Source organism: Sturnira hondurensis, unplaced genomic scaffold, assembly GCF_014824575.4.
Source record: "Sturnira hondurensis isolate 20B ecotype Veracruz unplaced genomic scaffold, ASM1482457v3 Scaffold0018525, whole genome shotgun sequence".
Taxonomy (NCBI): domain Eukaryota; kingdom Metazoa; phylum Chordata; class Mammalia; order Chiroptera; family Phyllostomidae; genus Sturnira; species Sturnira hondurensis.
In genome coordinates this window covers 5,725,027-5,739,729 of record NW_028091156.1, presented here as the reverse complement: position 1 = coordinate 5,739,729, position 14,703 = coordinate 5,725,027, and the positions used below count along the sequence as shown (strand labels likewise).

Below are 14,703 nucleotides of genomic sequence, written 5' to 3'. Positions count from 1 at the left end.
CCTTCAGATCGTATTCTCTCCCCACACCCGCTGCCCCCTTCTTCCTCTAAAGAAATGGGGCGTCTCCACTGATCGCCGAGAACCGTCCGGTTCTCAAAGTGTTTTGTTTTCAATAATGGTCGACCGTGTTCGTTTTATTTTTTTAAAAAAACCGAGCTGCTTTTCATCGTGAGTGACAATGCAGGGCCGTTCCTCAGTGTTGCACAGAAGGGCAGGGAGCTGGTCCTAATAACATTCTCTGCTGGGTTTCACCCCCGGTCATGTCAGTCGACTGGACAGACCGTCCTTACATTCGTTTCCTCTCGGTTGACAGACACGTGGAGATAGTGTCCACTGACCGTAAGTGACAGAAAAGTATCTTCCTTGGACATAAGATCCTTTAGACTAGATATTAAAATAGTGGGGGATTGATGTCTGCCTCTGTATTTTTCCAGTCCTAAGCCCTACTTGGTAGTTCCTTTAATCTACACAGTTACCTTGTCGATTCAGGCTAGGAGCTGAGGGGTGTTTTAATGATGTCTCCAGCAATAGTGTGTTTGCTATGAAGATGAATCACCCACCAAACTGTGATTTGCAGAGAGTGAAAAGCGTCCCCAGTCACAGCCATTCTATCCATAAAAATCATTCCATCCCGCCTCAGAACCACATCCATATGACGGCGGGGGTGGGTAGGTGCTTCCCGTGGACGGTGGCGGTGAAGTCACCCTGCACGTCTTTCCCAAGAACGTTGCTTTCTCCGTCACTAATAACGCCAGTGACGTTGTTTCTTTTGAGTGTTTTAGTTTTGAAAGGTGTTCGTCCATGGGCTTTGCAATGTCTAGTTCTTCAACGCTACTGAACTGCGGTTTCCCTTCCTTTCTATGTTTCTGCTTTACGGGAAAAGCCTCACGGAGATGTCAGCCAGCAGCATCTCTTCCGCGGGCTCCACTGTGGCCTCTGGCATCCCCTCTACACGACCTCGCCACCAGAAGTCCATGTCTGCTTCTGGCCACCCCATCAAAGTCACACTGCCAACCATTAAAGACGGCTCTGAAGCTTACCGACCCGGGTAAGGTGCTGGCGGCCTTTCCTTGTGTTTGTCCAGGAGTTTTTAACAACGGGGCACCCGCGAAGAGCCGTGACGGGCCCCAGGGCAGGAGTAGCGTAGTGAAAAGGTGCAGGTGAGAACCGCAGAGCTGGAACATGAGCTCACAACCCCCTCCTCGCTGAGAATGCTGCCAATCATTTAGATCAGTGTCTAGCGGCGTTTTCTTGAAGGGTTTTATTTTGAATCCATCCTTAAGAGTAAAGCATTGCTGCCTGATTGGTCATTTAGGCAAATCGATTTTATGATCTAAAAACAAAGACTTCCTGAGACTTGGGGGTTGAGACCCCCAGGCCATGGTCTCGGCTCCTGCCGGTTACTCCTTCTCAGTAAAACTGGCCTTTTAGTTTCCACTTCAGTGAAACGGGTGATCTCAACAAGCCCTTTGAGGCAGGAAATTATGGGACCGTTTTTCTAGTCTGTGCCCATGTTAGGCTTTCTTGAATCGGGAACGTCTGTGATAGGCAGGCTTGTTCGCCAGTGGTGGTGTGGGGGCCTCTGCTGCTACTGAGGCCTGAATTGCAGGTAGGAAGTGATTCGGTTCCGATAAAAATCACGTTCCACATTCCCGAATGGATTAGGTTAAGATAATAATTTTAAAAAAGAAAAAATATATGCAGTACCCACCCCCACCAGCCTAGGTTTGGCATTTCAGATACTAAAGACTGTTACTCTTTGTACCTGTGTCAGTAATATCTTCATCTTCCGTAGCTACGTTTTTATAAAAGGCATTCAGCGCCGAACTGAAATGTTACCCCTCTGCCTGTGATGCGTTAGTAACATGTCCAGTAAACCCCGACCCACCGGGCTCGTAGAAACACAGGGGACGAGCTGAATAGCAGCCACCAGGGCTGAGCACAGCACCGTCGACAAACCTACGGGTGCTGCATTATAGGATTGCACGCTTAAAACACAGAGAATGTTATGAGTGTCGCTCAAATAAATTTCATTTTAAAAAAAGAATAGAGATAAAAGGTCTTCCTGCCCTTTAAAAAAAAAAAGTGGCCACAGCCTATCTGTGTCTACTTCTGGAGTCGGTCCTTATTCTGAATGGTGTATGGTGACCTGTCCCACAGGGCCACCCAGAGAGTGCCTGCCGCGTCCCCATCTGCCCACAGTATTAGTGCCAGCACCCCCGACCGGACCCGGTTCCCCCGGGGCAGCTCCAGCCGAAGCACCTTCCACGGGGAGCAACTCCGGGAGCGGCGCAGCGCCGCCTACGCCGGCCCGCCCGCCTCGCCGTCCCACGAGACGGGGGCCTTTGCCCACGCCCGGCGGGGCACGTCCACGGGGATCATAAGCAAGATCACCTCCAGGTTCGTCCGCAGGTCAGTACCGCCACGCGTCCCTGGGGCCTCGGGGCCTGTGAAGGGAACGCATGTGTTTGATTATTTCATCTTTGTAGTGATTTTCCAAAGTGGCTTTAGGACATTTTGTTAGAACTGCTCTTTCATAGACGTTTGCAGGAAGCAATCAAGTCTGAGAAAGAAGGAAAATGGACAAAATGAGAATTTAACATTGTTCTAGCGTGAGAAGAGCAAAACCTGACATCAAAAATGTGTTTTAAACAAAAAGGCTCTCTCCCCTGCTTCAAAGCCTGGATTCAGGGAAAGGAATTAAATCATTTACATTCATCCTTCAAATATTTTTTACCTTCGGAATACTTTGAAATGTCTCACTAATAACATTCCCTTTTTTTCTCCCTTGAAAAAAGTCAGTATACCACAACCACACAGATTACCGATGAAATTTAACATCACAAATTCCGAACCTCAGAACCCAGTCAAGACACTGTCATGAACGGCAAACTTCTAATCTGATAAAACAGTAAGATTGTGCTCTTTTCCTAAAAGCAAGCATGCACATGCAGAGTGCCCACGGATGACACAAGTTGGTGAACGCAGCGCGAGTGGATACAAATGCGGTCTGTTATTAGGTCCCCATGAAAGCCTTCCGGAGTCCTGTGAGTGCAAAGCACGGGGCTGGAGCCCGGCAGGATCCAGACATGAGTGAGGCAGCATTTGTTTCCTCCAGATTCGTACTGACCTGAAAAAAAAGGGGGGCCTGCAGACCACTAGCCACGGCCTTCAGCAGAATGAGTGTGAAGTGGGCACCACGCTGGGGCGTCCAGAGGAAGGCACACCGTTCTGCCGAGGGAGAAAGTTAAGGTTCCAGACCCTATAGTAAGAAATTATGGGTGCAAAATTACTACACTCGTTTTCAGAAATATTAGTTAAATACTTAATCCTCCGTGTCACTGGTGTTCATAGGGTTTCAGTGAATGGGTGCGCGAAAGAGAGGAGGTGGCCTCAGTCTTGTGCCTTTTCCTGGAGCTTTGTGGACTCAGGTTATGGGTCAGTTTGCCCAGGATCACACGGCAGAATTTCAACATTGAAACACTCAAATGCAACATCCGTTTTTATCCAGATCAGTCAGTGATTTTTGTGCCATTTCGGCAGTCCCCAGGCAGCATGACGGCTTGATAGAGAAAGAGCTAGAAGCTCAGCAACAGAGTCTGCAGGCCAAAAGGAGTGCAGGGTGACCATCCGCGGGGCACCAGGGAGAATATCAGTTGCTTCTGCTGCTGGAATGTGGCTGACTGTTCAAAGACATTTTTAAAAGCCAGGGTACTTCCTCATGGTTAAGCCAGGATCGATTGGGAAGTGCAAATGAAATAGATTTTGAGTTTAATGCTTCATTGCTAACCGTACATTGAGCATTGTGCAAAATATTTCTCTTTAACTTTGCAATACGAAATGTGGATTCTAGAGAGAACGCAGTAAGGAGTGGTGGACTGAATTCAGGACAGGGTCAGGGCACTGAAGTGCTCAGAGAGCTGGGAGGTTAGGATAGAGGATCGCCATATAGTCATATCACAGATAGGTGAAGACCTACTGCGTGCTCAGCCCTCCAGATGCTACTGATGAGCATCTGGACTGACGTGAGACTGACGTGACCCCTCCCTTCCTGTGAGCAACTTGCTGTCTCATAGCATTGCACACAGTGCAAACATTTTTCTCGCTCGGCTTCTGGTTTTCCTCCTGCCTCTCAAACGAGCTGATTCTTCCCAGGTTCCTCTGCGGCTTGCTGTCCGGTCCCCTGGCCTTAGCTCTTGACCTCTAATATCAGGGTTCATCATCATCGGACAGGTTGCCTTATCTGGTCATCCTCAGTCTTTCGGGGATCCCGTTCAGGCCCACGGCACTGCATTCCATCTCCCAAATGTGTGTGTTTGGGACTACCTAGTCCCTCTCCACTGGGATCTGTAATAGACTCTCAAACAGAACCAGTCCAAAAAACCACCTGCCTCTCCTCTTCCCCCAGCCTGTCCCTCTTCCTTGCCCCACCTTGTAGGAGACTACAACACCATCCTGCCAGTTGCTCAGGCCATGAGCCTTGACTTGGCCTTGACTCGGTCTCAAATGCACATCGATTCCACCAGCAGGGCGGGTTGGTGCTGCTGCGCAGTATTTCCAGAATTTTAGTCTGGCGCCTCCTACCTAACAGGTCTCCTAGCTCCTGCCCTCCTCCTCCCGTTCTGTTTTCAACGATGTAAGGCCAAGACTGGAAGCCCCCTGCTCACTTTCAGGTTGCTCAGAATACAACTCAGAGCCCTGAGGGTGGCCTCCCTTTTCTGCTCTGACTTCTCGCCTGGGCCCGCTCTTTGCTTGCTAAGTCCACACCAGCCACGAGGCTGAGGGCCACTGACTGTCCTCAAACACGGCTGTTCCTTCTACCTGCAGTCCCCTCCTCCTGATAGCTGCAGGGCTGGCTGCGTCCGCTCCCCCTCCAGGTCCTTGCTGCAATGCCTCTTTCCCAGTGAGGCCTTCCCCACCCATCCTGTTCAAAATCACAGCCCCTTCCTCCCAACGCTGCGGCTGTTCCCTGCTGTATTCCTCTCCATAGTACTAGTGCTCCCTGAAGTAATAGATGCGCTTTATTTATTTGTTCACTGTCTGTCTCTCCCAGCCAGAAGGTGAGCTCCAGGAGAACAGGGTCTTGTCTGTTGGCTTTGCTTTATGCCGAATCTTCTCTCTACCACAACACACAATATGGTATTCGATACATGTTATTGAATGAATGGGTGAATACTGTGGAAGGTGATTTAAAAAGCGCGTGAAAAAATAAGGTTATAGTAAATTCTAGTAAATGCTTGAAGGAGGCAGGCTCTGAAATGGAGAATAAGTTGAGGGAATAAAAGTGTCTGGAGCCCCCGCTGATGTGAGCTGGCCTAAAAGTTCCTGTCGTTTCACAGTGAACTTTGGAACTTGGAACTTAAATTTTGAACTTTGTCATTTAGTAGAAATGTGGGGGCCTCTGCCATCCTTCGTGAGCAATTTGGTAGGGTTTTTCGGTGTCTTGGTTTTTACACATTCCCATTAGTTCTGGATTTGGTTAGAGAAGAGAAGAATTCCCACTTCTCCTCCAAGGTCCCGCGTCTCCGTGTGACGAACAGCTTTGGCTTTGCAGGTGTGTCTGCGTTCACTGCAGTGTGTAAGGTCGGCCCTTCTGTCGTGTTTTGGAGCTTGGGTTGGGCTGTGTCCTCTGCCACCAGCGGTTCAGTGCAGGAAGACGATCAAAGCATTGTTTTCAGGCCCAGGAATGAATCGGCCACGTCCTGTAGCAAGTGACAGAGTGGAAATCCAGTTGCTCTTGCTGCATCCACAGCACATGGACTGTTGGGCATGGAAGGCTAGAGGCGGGCAGATTAGAGACTAGAGAATTTCTCAAGGTTCAGGATATAGTCTAGCCTTAGTATTTAATAGTCTCAACTCATCTCTCAGGTTATCCATTCTTCCTACTTGTCCCTTCTTCTTAAGTCCAGTGTGGGCTCAAGTCCTGTTCTTCTCTCTGTTCCTTCTACCCTTCTCACTTCCCTGTGCCTCAGGCCTGAAAAAGGGGACCCATAGGCTGACGACACCTTCGTGTGACCCTTGAGGACAGAGTATGCCCGGGGGGCAGGACTGACTCAGAGTGTGTCTTGGGAGCCAGGATAGCTCACAAACTTTGGGACCGAACAAGTGGATGTGCCACTAAATGATTAAAAAGATGAAGAAGTGGGGTTTTTATTAGGGAAAAATAAAAGAATTTGGGTTGCTAGTCTTTAAGGAGGGACGGATGAAGAGTAATTGAAAGTTCATCACTCATGTGCTCGGACACTGTCACTACAAAGAGCAAGCCAGATAGTGGTTCTTCTTGACCAGTAAGAAGACTGTTCACTCAAATAACCACAGGAGAGAGTTGGTTTCTGGTCTTAGGAAAGCGATTTACTCTAGAATCATCTATCAGGGGAGGATGCACATGTATTATTTCAACAGTCTGTTAAATAGCCTTTAGACTATTTAAATAGCCATTTGCTTTGGGTAGGTTCTACGTAACTACTCTGTGGGCTGGAGATTACATCACACCTGATGAATTTTTTTTTTTATCCATAGCTCACTTGTACATAGGGAATAAGCTGATTAATTATTTGACCCCATGTTGCTATGTATATGACCTTTGGCTTTTTCAAACGTGAAGTGTTGGAGAGCCATCGGCACTTCAGGTGCTGTGGCCGAGCCAGCCCTGCTCTCTGCCTCCCCAACTGCCCCCCACCGTGGCCCCTCCATGCAGCTGCCTTCCTAGACTATTTGAGATCATTGCCAAGGGCAGAAGTTCTTCCAGTCGCTGTTCCTGGTGGCATCTGGGAAAGGCAGGAACACAGGGACTCTGTGACCGGGCAGTTGCTCTGTCCCCAGCCATAGCCGGGGGACGTCCCACACTAGGAATCGGTTTCTGCTCACAGCGATTTGTCGGGCAAAACAGAAAGAGGACAATAGCCCAGGGAGACGTAGGCCCCTTCCTGTGAAAGGAGTTGTACTTCGCAGCACGAATCGACAGCGGGACTCTTGCCGAGTCAGCGGACGGCCCTTCCCTGGGTATCAGCACAACCCGATGCTCCTGAACACGAACATCGCACATAGCACCCACTCAAAACATGTCTTAAATGTGTCAGTGCGCTGTCATGAAAGTAGGTTTGTGCAGGGGAGATTGACTTTTCTGTGTCTCATTGAAAATGGCAGGTGCGAAAAATAGGAAGTTACGAAACTGCATTTGAATGTGAGAATACATCTCTTATCCTGTCTAATTCAGACAGGAAAACAATTTTTACACGGTACGTTTGTCCAGAAGGGCTTGTAGGTAAAGACCCCGGGAAGTAAAGGGCAGTCGTAGCTTTTTAAAATTTATTTATTTTCAAATGATACACTTTTCACCACCAGGTAAGGTTTGAGAGCTCAATGGGTGGACATATTTTATAAATTTGAGGGGAAGAAAGAAGGGGCACCGATTTTCTCCGTATTGCAGTCATTTCATGCATTTCAGAGATGATTAAAACATTGACAGTGACTTGAAGGTTCGAGTTGATCACTTCCCCCAGCTATCTCTTAGTATTTTTCTATCCCAAGCCATCTCTTCAAATATTCAAACTGGTTTAGAACTCAATACTCCTGTGTCGATATTTAATTACCTTCGAAAATGACAGAGTAGTTCAAATTTGGATAGACTTTAGAAATGTTAACCATGTTCAACAAAAGGACAGTTAGGAGAGTTTTCTGGTTTTCTTTCACAGGTGGATATCCAGGTAAGATCAATGCTTCTGTTTAAGATTAAGTTCATGTTTTGAGACTTATCTGCTTGGAGAGGCTGTTTGTTTGCTTTGTCACGTGCATGAAGCTTTAGCATAACTTCTGAAGGAAGTTCATTGCTTATTTAATAGCTGGTATTCGATTTTAGAAATACTGATTATGTGTGATGAGCTTTATTTCTATCTGCAAGGTTAATGTCTATGTTTTCTCAATTGAGCGACTACTAGAATTCTGTTTCAAAACAAATGTGAACTTGAATCTTGCTGTTGACAATCCTTAAATAGTTTCAACGGTAGATGGAACTCAATGAAACCAAAAGACAAATTGTAACCTGGAAATCATGTCTGAGAATTGGAAGATCACATTAAAAAAAGAAATCCTAACCCGTCACCTAGCATCGCCTCTGTGACAATACCCAGTAGACGCTCAATACGTGATAGTCAAGTGTGGTGATGTTAAGAAACATGAGACGTAGTATTAGACCGACTAGTATGGAAAACTGTCGCCATAGACGTGTGCTTAACAAGTTCATTTTAAAGTCCTTTTAGATGTAGGTTTTCTTGATCTCTTTTTCACTCTCATCATTAAATCTCAACCTTCACTTTGTTTTGAGGGACCCAAGCGAAGGCGAAGCCAGTGGCAGGACAGACACCTCCAGGTGAGGAGCCACTATTAACACTTCGCTGCACGGTCCCCATGTGCGCAGATGGGCCCTTGAAATACCGACAGCACTTAACACACCCGAACAGAGCTAATAACTAGCTAGTATGTGCCTTTTCGATTTTCATATTGGGACGGGTTTTCCTCATGTTGCCTAGCGCTGGGTTACGTGCAAGTTCATGAACTGTAAGTTTGTGCTTTCTAAACACTACTTTGAATTGTATGCTTTGTAGAGAAATAGCTTTTCTGACCTGTAATAGATTCATTGGCAAAAGAATGAAGAGATAAAAATGTATCAATCCTTTTCTCCCTAAAACGTTGTAACTGAAATTAGTCTTAAATAACCCAGAATACTGGGGTGCCCAAGCAGACAGGCAGATTGGATGTTGGTAATACATTTTAGGTGAGTATTCAGTGATGGACCACATTTGGAAATGCTCACCCCGCTATATTTATGGGGTTTGTTGACGCTGAATGCTGGTCGTGTGTTGGTTCTTGTGTGATGGGTCTCAAACTTGAGCACAGTTGAACTTGATAAAGCAGATGGCTGAGCCCCATCCCCGTAGTTTGTGATGGGCAGCCTGGGGAGGGGGAGTCTGGGGCCATGTTAATCACATACTACTGCTTGTGTTTATATGTACAAGTGGGGAATGTCAGAAACAAAGACATTCAGTTACTTTGAGGGCACAGAGAGATGCCCTGGCTTCCTTCTGGAATAATTTTTGACCAGCTGAACCTAAGCCTCAAATTTTCATTTCTACTTTTTGACATGACTTGACATGTAAAACGCCATGAGCTTTGGGAAGAGCTTTATGGAGCGTTCTCAGGTAGTTACGTCTCTCTATGGACTGAGCTGCATTTATGCTTCGTCACAACGGCTGGAGTGTCTCTGGGCCGAGTCGGGTGCCCGAGTCACACTGTGGAAGGGAGCCAGTGGCAGGCAGGACAGATATCTGTAATTCATCTCTACCTATGAAATAAACACGAAGGACTTCTGTGGTTGGCCCCTCCCTCCCCCTTTCCATCCCCCTCCTCGGGTCTCCTCCTCTCTTTTTACTAAATTTCCCCCTGTGGCATTTTGTAGGGTACAGTGTCCCAAGTGGCTGCTAAGATTGTGGTTCATATGCATGCATCCTGCCCTTTTAATGTGGCCACATGTCCCTTATGTTTGGTCCTTATTGGGCTTTTTTTTTTTTTTGGAACAAACATATTGACTCCCTCCTGTCTGTCAGGTACTTGCTCATCATTTAATCCACACAGCCACCGGGAGAAAAGTAGCCCATTTTGCAGAAGCAGCAGCGAGGAGCACAGGAGGGACCCATGTTAATGAGGTTCTGTCACTGCAGACAGATGGCAGGCATGATGGTCAATATGATGGTCAAGCACAGGCTGCTGAGCCCAGACCGTGGGGGCGGAGCCCTGTTCTACCACTTTCATACCCTGGGCTCCCAATTCCTCATTCGGACCCCCTCCCAGGGGTGTTGTGAGAGGTGAACAAGGAAATAACACAATTCCTGGCACTTGAGTAAGTGCTCAGTGAATGGTAGATGCTGTGGTCACTATCAGCATTTCTGGGAGCTTTCTGCAATTAATGTTGTCATCAGCGATGCCTCTGAGCTACATTTAGACAAACATCTTGTATGTGCCTGTGGTCTTAGGTCACCAGGTATCCTTGGTGGAATACAGGGTCAATCCGACTTAGAATAGGACACTCAATTTCTAGTCTTTCTTTTAGTTCGCTAGCCGCATGACCATTAAAAAGTAATTTACGTTTCCTAGCCATCAGTTCTGTTTTTAAAGTGAGTGTGGGATCAGGTGACCCCTTGGGTCCCTGCCAGCCCTCGCATGACGACTCCATGACGGCGTTGTACCAGTGGTCCTGAGAAATGACCCCAGCTGGACCTGTACACCCAAGGCCCGTGGCTGAGAGTCAGTGAGCAAAGCCAGTGAGAGAGAAGACATCTGACTCCGCACTCTCCAGAGTCAGCTAGTAGTCTTTGGAGATGTACTTTCTCTACTTCTTTCCTTCCTCATTTCTTCAGGCCTGCATAGTTTGTACAGCTCTGGGGGCTCACACCTAGGAATGAGGGGAGAACAAGGAAACAAGTGCCCATGAAAATTCATATATAAATGTACACCCGAATGTACATTATAGGATACTATTGATATTCAATGTTTAAAAAAATATACATACAGCAGATTATAAACTCTTTTCAAGGTGTTTCATTTCTTTAAATCACATTTATGTGAGATCGGTGAACAAGTTCGAGTTTTAACATCGATATTTGAGTAATGGCTCATTAAATTTAATTACAGAGTCTTCTGAATCATAAAATCGGTTAATTGTGCCTTTATGTGATTATGTGAAATAGGTTCTCTGGTTCTGTATTATTGGTGGGAGGGAAACTCAGCAAGGCTGATACAGTTAAGAAATATGTGTTAATCATTCGCTTTGGCGGAGAGACAACCAGACCAGACCCTGTAGGTTCAGGAACAGTGCGGAGGGGGTGGGGGGGTCAACAGGAGTGAGCAAGTAGGCCAGTCATAGGCGGGAGGGGCTAGGGCTAAGACTAGGGGTTGGGGTGTAGGTCACATGGAGCCTTGGAGGCCGTTTGAAGGGTGTCTTCAGCAGAACATTGACCCCATGAAAGGCCCGATGTCTACACGCCTGTGTGTGGTACAACCTGAAGTTTTTACCTCATTTTAATGCAACATTTTGTTTTCCAACCTCACCAGGTTGGAATAATAATAATCTCTCTGTAGCAGTTACTGCTACACTGTCCCACAGTCTTTCTCCTACCTAAAAACGATAGAAGAGGGGAAACTTTTCTTTATATTTCAAAAGTGTGTCTTTACAAGCAGAACGCTAGCGGGCTTTTTGTGTGTGTGTGCAGATGTACAGAAAATGGAGAATCCACTTTTGCAAACTCAAACAAAAAAATATGCAGAGACCTGAAGAAGTATTAAGTTCTTCACGTAGGGCCGCAGACTTGTTTCTCACAAGCAAACACATTTAAGAAAACATGATATTTTTTAAATTTTTTAAATTTAAGTGTTGTTCAAGTACAGTTTTCCGTCTTTTACTCCCATCCCAGCCCCCCCCCCTCAGAGAAAACATGCTCTATTAGATGGAAGATTTTATTAATGAAAATCAAAACAGATGGTATCCCGGGGTCTGAATTTGTAACAGCCAGATGCCGTAACCCTTTGTATCTGCCTGAAGGCAGCCTGCAAATCAGGTCACTTGTTTAAGCGCCCCCTGATGGCCGCTGAGAGGACACGCGTATCTCCATTTCTCTGCTGAATGGAATTCTTGTTTGCCTTCTTTCCCTCTGCCCCGCCCTTCCAGAAGCACATCGGGGGAACCAAAAGAAAGAGACAGGGAAGAGGGGAAAGACGCCAAGCCACGTTCCTTGCGCTTCACCTGGAGCATGAAGACCACCAGCTCCATGGACCCCAATGACATGATGCGAGAGATCCGGAAAGTGCTGGATGCCAACAACTGTGATTACGAACAGAAGGAGAGGTTTTTGCTCTTCTGTGTGCACGGAGACGCCAGGCAGGACAGCCTCGTGCAGTGGGAGATGGAGGTCTGCAAACTGCCACGGCTGTCCCTGAACGGGGTCCGCTTCAAGCGAATATCAGGAACGTCTATTGCCTTCAAGAACATTGCATCTAAAATAGCAAATGAGCTCAAACTGTAAAGAAACTCAGATTTGCAGGATCAGGGAAGATACATATGAGGTACAGATTTTGAATGTACTGGTAACGCCTAACGTCATTGGCCTGTGAATCCCCCCCATGTAGAATTTGCCCTTAATGCAATAAGGTTATACATAGTTATGAACTGTAAAATTAAAGTCAATATGAACTATAATAAATATCTGTAGCTAAAAAAAAAGTAGGTTCACATGTACAGGTAAGTATATTGTGTATTTCTGTTCATTTTCTGTTCATAGAGTTGTATAATAAAACAGATGATTGCTTAAAAACTTGTATAGTCGTCTAGATTTCTGCACATAAATGTACCTTTGATGCTTTGATTTGAGAGTATTCTTCCCTGTTATTGACATTCAGGTGAGTTTTTTCAGTTCTTATCTCCATCATGCAATTTTGAAAATTGTGTCCAGAATTAAGAGTGCACAGAAAGAGTCTTTATGATCGTAGCACGGACTTTCAAAACTGATTTTCAAATCACATTTAAATTGAAAATGGAAGCCAATGAATAGATCGACTTTATTACACACAGAATCATTTCCGCTTATCTTTGCTCTTCTCCTTGTTACCAGACAAGGTTTTAGTAGGGAAGGAATGCACTGTTTACAGTGTTGGCACTTATGAGTTTTTAAAAGAAAGTACATGAATACAAATTACAGTTTTGCCTTGAGCTAGCTAAGAAGCACTGGGGGGAAGTGAAACCTACATCCCGTCTCTTTCGAACTTGAATGTGTTTTCTGGCCCACTGCTAATTGTAGCAGCAGAATAAAAAAGAATCGATTCTCCATTTGGCTGTGATCATGTACACTGTCACTTCCGCTCAATGCCTTCCCAACACCACGGTGACATCGTGGGAAAAGAACGCTAGTGGGACCGTTTCATAGCACACACTCATCTCGACAGTGCAGGTCATTGCAGCAGTTAGGAAATCGTGCCCCTCAAGAATCAGCTGGCCTTGGAAAGGTTCTCCTCTTGCTCCTCACATCCTCTTCATCCACGCCCAACCCAGTCATATCTGTAAGTACTTCAGAGACTGCTGAGCAAAACGTTAACTATTTATAACAGTATAGACGGTTGGTTCCTATGCAACCTGTTTGTTCTGACTGTTTTGCCAGATCTCCTGTATTTATTTCCCATTGTTATGCCTCTACTGTGCAGCTTTGTAATTGGGCATTGACCCGCTTTCCTCTCAGAATTAGTGATCTTTGCGATGTAAAGCCACTAGTAAAGGTGCATTTTAATACTTGGAATTTTATACTGAATTAGCCTCGGAAGCTGGCTGTGCCATGTGACTTAACGCCATAATTACTGTAATATCTACATACGGGCCTCATCTGCACACTCCTGAGAAGCAGAAAGTGTACTCAAATGTTCCCTGTGTAAAGAAAACTGAAGCTGTGACGACCCCTGTGATTCTGGGCTCCGGCAGAGAACTCTCCGTGGAGGCGCCGTGCCGTTCCCACGGCTTCCCGACGAGGGGGGACCTTGCGTTCTGTACTCTGCTATGATGTCGCACTCTTCTGTACCAGTTCTGTCCACAAACGAAGTGTCATTTTGCCTTGGCAGAGGGTGGTGTTTGGAAAACAAGAACGACTGTGTAGCCCCCTTTTCCCCGACTGTTCATCCCCAAAACACTGGTGCCCACTGAAGTTTTACTTGAACAGTTCTCATAATAAAGTGCTTGTCTGTTGCTCTTTATCAGAATGCGAATTACCCGTTTTCTGCTAGAAAAGTGTTCTCTACGGGGAGTTTATGTCACGCATTCTAAATTTAGCTGGCAGTGGGTGAAGTTACACAGGTTTTCAGGAAGTCGTCGTGACAAAAAAAAATGTTCATCTTTTTGGAGGACTTCCTCTTGTTGAGGTGGTTTTATAAAAACAGACATCGTGCCTTTTCCAAGGTAGAAACTCGTTTTTTTTACCTTTGCTCCCTCTAATCAACTCTTCTGAGTTTGTGGCATGGAAATTTGCTTCAATATTTTTTATGAACTAAAAATGAAATCTTGATAGTCACTGTAGATTTCCGGGTTTATATATTCACAACAGCATATCAGTGTTCTTGAAGATTTAAAGGAATTTTATAATATGTTTACAGAAATAAATTCCAGTTTATGTTCACTGGCTGTGTGACATCAGGATGTCCTGGGTCTCTGTTTAAATATTATTTGATAGAATATCCCTAATACTAAATTAATTATTATGTAGAGACTGGGGCACAGGATTAATCTGAGAAATTACAATTTAATAAATAACATGAACTATGTTTCAGAACTTTGACCTAATAATATTCTCTAAGGTAGAATTTGATTTAAAACCCTAAAGGTTGCCCTGGCTGGTGTAGCTCAGTGGATTGAGTGTGGGACTGCGAACCAAAGGGTCACCGTTCAATTCCCAGCCAGGGCACATGCCTGGATTGTGGGCCAGCAGGGGGCGCAGGAGAGACAACCATACATTGATGTTTCTCTCCGCCTCTCCTTCCTTTCCCCTCTAAAGATAAGTAAATAAAATCTTAAGAAAAAACCCTAAAGGCCTTATTATGAAGTGACTTTCATCCCCAGTACCACTTGGGCCACAAAGGTAAACATGTGATGAGTGAAGCACCAATTTACTGTAAGTA

The 14,703-nt window shown here is 45.7% G+C and overlaps 1 protein-coding gene across 3 annotated transcripts in view; it reads left to right on the top strand.

The window, feature by feature from the left end:
- Positions 1-12,366, top strand: part of MARK1 (microtubule affinity regulating kinase 1) — a 69,970-nt gene extending 57,604 nt beyond the window's left edge. For 2 of the 3 annotated variants that reach the window (XM_037069379.1, XM_037069377.1), the window contains exons 15-18: positions 884-1,048; positions 2,161-2,412; positions 8,324-8,368; positions 11,720-12,366. In XM_037069379.1, the coding sequence (XP_036925274.1) occupies positions 884-1,048; positions 2,161-2,412; positions 8,324-8,368; positions 11,720-12,074 (817 nt within the window). In that variant the 3' untranslated portion in view covers positions 12,075-12,366. The remainder of the gene's footprint in view (positions 1-883; positions 1,049-2,160; positions 2,413-8,323; positions 8,369-11,719) is intronic. The other variant, XM_037069378.1, reaches the window with a different exon arrangement.
- The last annotated feature ends 2,337 nt before the right edge of the window (positions 12,367-14,703 follow it).